This window comes from Phanerochaete carnosa (assembly GCF_000300595.1).
Source record: "Phanerochaete carnosa HHB-10118-sp unplaced genomic scaffold PHACAscaffold_7, whole genome shotgun sequence".
Taxonomy (NCBI): domain Eukaryota; kingdom Fungi; phylum Basidiomycota; class Agaricomycetes; order Polyporales; family Phanerochaetaceae; genus Phanerochaete; species Phanerochaete carnosa.
In genome coordinates, this window is record NW_006767634.1 from 1,043,169 (window position 1) to 1,047,203 (window position 4,035).

Genomic DNA, 4,035 nt, shown 5'->3' on the forward strand with positions numbered 1-4,035 from the left:
CCTTGTCGGTGTGTTCGCAGTTCCTATCCATAAGCTGGAATTCCGAGCTCACTCCGATCTGCGAAGGTCCATATCGCTTAGACGCGTCAATTTGATTCGTCTTGTCAAAATCGCCTGCCATCTTTTTTCCGCCGACTCCGAGCACCGCATGCGAATCCGCCCTGACGATTCAGCCGAAACGTACAGAGACCGACTTATGGCGATCGGAGACGGGTTTCCGTGGTCGCTTGTCCCATTTATGGCTGTGAGTCGCTGTACAGCTTGGAGGAAATAGCTATCGATTGCTGACGCTTTAGCTCTGATAGGCTTACTGTGAAGAGCTTCTTTGGACTTCTTTGCCATTGTTCTCTTACTTCATCTACCGCCTGCCCGAGGCTACGCACGTGGTGAAGGCTTCAATCACGAGTGTACATGACATCTGGTGGGAAGGATGAGCGTTCGGTGGAGTGCAATATGCCCTCTACGCACCGTCAACCTCACGAAGGAGCGCTGCCGCACGCCACCGGATTCCGATCCAAGCATGCTCGCATGGAAAACCTGTGTCCGTTGGCCGCGCGAATCTGGACCTTGTCATCGAAAAGCTGTCGGCACTGCCAAAGCAGATGCTGATGCAGTGCACCACAATTACAGCGTCTGTCGTTGTCTTCTTGAGGCCCACATGAGCTAGAAGTATAAAAGCAGATTCTCAATAATACCAAGGACCAGCCCACACGGTGACAGCTTCGCAGCTACTTGACGATAGAGCTCTCGAACGAGATGTCTTCTGCTACCATTCCTCCTTTCGCCCCGACGTCCCACTGGCCTTCTTCCGCACACGCCCTTTACTCCGCGAGTTCTTCGAAGACATGCTCCGTGCATGACTTGGAGAAGGGCGAAGACGTCACGAAGACTGAGAACTCACTCGTAACGTACTCTGTACCGGTCCTGCCTAGAGGCCAGAAGAGCAGGCTCGAGCCCACGAGTCGCTGGATCAGGTTTAGGGTGTGGTACAATCCATACCGGATAGTGAGTATCTCGCATGAGTCCTCCCGACAGCTCCTCACCTCCGTTTTGCAGCTCTTCACAATTGCCTTCGTCCTCAACATGGTCGGCATCGTCATCACCTCCACCGGACACTGGCCATATGCGGACAACCACATCGCTGCCTTTGCCCTCGGGAACTTCGCCGCAGCGGTCGCATGCCGTAACGAATTCTTCCTCCGCTACTTCGTCTTCTGGCCGACTGTCAAAGTGTTCCAGAAGGTACGTCGACATCCCGAGTCCCTATAAGTCACTGCGCTGACCATGTATACTGCAGTGGTCGCCGCTCTGGTGGCGGATATTCCTGACGAGCTTCATCCAGCACATTGGAGGTATCCACTCAGGCTGCGCGACGTCAGGCATCGCATGGTTCATCTTCAGTGTCGTCCGCACGTTTCAGCGCCACACGATACAGCATACCTCGAAGGTCGTCCTTGCCTGGGGTATCATCACGCTCGTGGTTTCAGTCGTTGTCATGGTCGCCGCGGCTCCGTGGATCCGCCATCATCATCACAAGTGAGTACGCGCCTGCTTATATGGGTGATCGGGCACTGATCAGGTCCACTGTGACAGCTTCTTTGAGTATCACCATCGCTTTGCCGGATGGGCCTCCATCGTGTTCATCTGGATCTTCGTCTGTACGTCAGACAGCTACGACCCTGCCACCGGACAGTTCTATCCCAACGGCCGCCGCTTGATAAAAATGCAAGAGCTCTGGTACACCGTCTTTGTCACTCTTATGTGAGCACACTAGTTCATACCTTGCGCCACTGCCGCTAACCTGCAAAATAGCATCATCGCCCCGTGGCTCACCGTCCGCAAGGTCCCTGTCGAGATCACGGCGCCTTCGCCACGCCTGGCCGTCATCAAGTTCCAAAGGGGTATTCAGCAGGGGCTGCTCGGCCGTATCAGCCGAAGCGCAGTGGGCGAATACCACGGCTTTGGCATTATCTCCGAAGGCATCGAGAGCGGAACCCATTACATGATTGCGGGCGTGCAAGGCGATTGGACACGCGGGCTTGTCGCGGACCCGCCCAAATTCCTCTACACACGCGAGATGAAGGTGAGCACCCGGCACCACTCCTCCCGATTTTGAGTTGTCGCTGATTGAGTTGCGTCGATAGTTCGCTGGGCTGCCGTACCTTGCCCATCTCTTCCGCCGCGGCATCTGCATTTGTACGGGTTCTGGTGTCGGGGCCGTGCTCTCCACATGTGCGCAGCTGGACAACTGGTTCCTTATCTGGATCGGTTCCGATATGGAGAAGACGTTTGGGCCCGTCCTCTTCGACATGATCACCCGCACTATCCCAAAGGATCGCTATATCTTGTTTGACACCAAGGAGCGCGGTTGCCGGCCTGACACCATGCAGATGCTCCGTGATGTGTACGATTCGTTCAAGGCAGAAGGTGCGCTAGCTTGCAATTGCTATCATAGGCCGTAGCTGACTGTCTGCTTCTTAGTCATCATCATTACGTCCAACCCCCAAGGCAATGCGGAGCTGATGCAGGGTTGCAAAGAGAACGGCATGCATTCGTTCGGCCCCCTATGGGACTCATAATCATTGATTCAACCCTGTAATTACTTAGACTATTTAAGGACCATTTAGACTACGTATATCATCGGCATAATGTTCGTAAAATAGAGCTGCCTATTATTGCCCAGTTGTACTTTCCCAATTGGAGTCCGCGAGCACCGCTACCAGTTGACGATTCTCATCATATGCTCTGGGCACGCTGTCATGCATGAACGGTTCATTGACTTTTCTCAAGCTTATGCATGTCCTCGTACATGGCAGTCAAGCAAAGAGTGGGTAATTAGAGTGCAGTAAAACAGCAATCTGCAATGATAAAATTTGAGGTGCAAGACCAATGCAAAATGGCCGAGCGCCATGAGACGCCACACTCTCTTCGTGTTTTTTCTCTGAGCGGACACTGAGAACGTAGAGGATGAAACGTTTGAGCGAACTAAAATTGTCGTGGTCAGTGTTGGCCTTAACAGAGCAGAATATTGACCCTTCATGTTGCAGAAAATATATAGAAACAGCTTATGCCTTCTGCCCCCAAAAAACCCTGGCTCTGGTCTATTCCTGTGCAGAACTTCTGAAGCGCAGCAATTTTGTTTCTTCCGCCACACCAGCAGGCGCTTGTGCCACAAAGGCTATGCCCAGATCTGGCGGCGGTCCCTCTTACGCGTCTTTCCTCTTCGCCATCACGACGGCGAGACGAGACGGTCAATTTCATTGCCAGGACGAGACTCCCTGTCCCATGTGGTGTCCGCCTATATGTGGTGGATGGACTGCCGCCGCTCTCAACCGCGGGGAACGCGGCTTGAGGGCGGCTGACTCGGCTGACTCGGACTCGGGCTGACATCAGGAAGCAGCGTCTGACTACGTAGCGAGGGCGCTTGCTACCCTGAGCCACCGCATCTGCCCTTGTCGGGTAGCGCACGCGTAGAGGCTCAGGAGTGCCTGGTAGTACCCAGCGGCAGCGCACACATTTTAGGGGTCACTACGGTATGCCAGAAATTATATATTGGTTATTCAAGCTACAATGTGCAAATTTGTATGCGGGACACACACCTATGTCATTACTGGACTAAAATTAGATTAATGCACCGAAGAGCAGCACTCCAAGGCAAACTCGTGTGGATGTTCAAGCTCAAGCTCAAGAGGCGTCTGCCGAAGTACAAAGACGTCTGCCCTAAAGTGTTGGATGATGGCGCGACGGACGAAGGTAAGCGCTCGAACATCTCGTCGTCCCAGCTTCCACACCAGCCCATGGTAATGCAGCTCGACCATCCCTTCGGTATGCTGCCGAGACTATAGCCGTCACTGACTCTCTGCCTTTCCTGGGACTCTGGAAGAACAGACAACAGCTGGCTGTGGTAGTCGAAGCTTGCGATATCCCCGGACCCCAAGCATACTGCTACCGACATGCCGCGTTACCATCGGCGGAGCAAGCAAGAAAAATGACAGTGCGCCCTAGGGCCGTGCCCTGTCTCACTGAGTAAGGAGC

General features: G+C 53.8%; 1 protein-coding gene across 1 annotated transcript in view; it reads left to right on the forward strand.

The window, feature by feature from the left end:
• PHACADRAFT_259438 (uncharacterized protein) overlaps positions 1-2,722 on the forward strand; it is a 3,043-nt gene extending 321 nt beyond the window's left edge. Inside the window, exons 3-9 of the mRNA XM_007397860.1 lie at positions 343-1,005; positions 1,057-1,242; positions 1,298-1,536; positions 1,594-1,761; positions 1,813-2,083; positions 2,145-2,427; positions 2,482-2,722. Coding sequence (XP_007397922.1) covers positions 757-1,005; positions 1,057-1,242; positions 1,298-1,536; positions 1,594-1,761; positions 1,813-2,083; positions 2,145-2,427; positions 2,482-2,579 — 1,494 coding nt within the window. The 5' untranslated portion in view covers positions 343-756 and the 3' untranslated portion in view covers positions 2,580-2,722. The remainder of the gene's footprint in view (positions 1-342; positions 1,006-1,056; positions 1,243-1,297; positions 1,537-1,593; positions 1,762-1,812; positions 2,084-2,144; positions 2,428-2,481) is intronic.
• Positions 2,723-4,035: the final 1,313 nt, after the last annotated feature.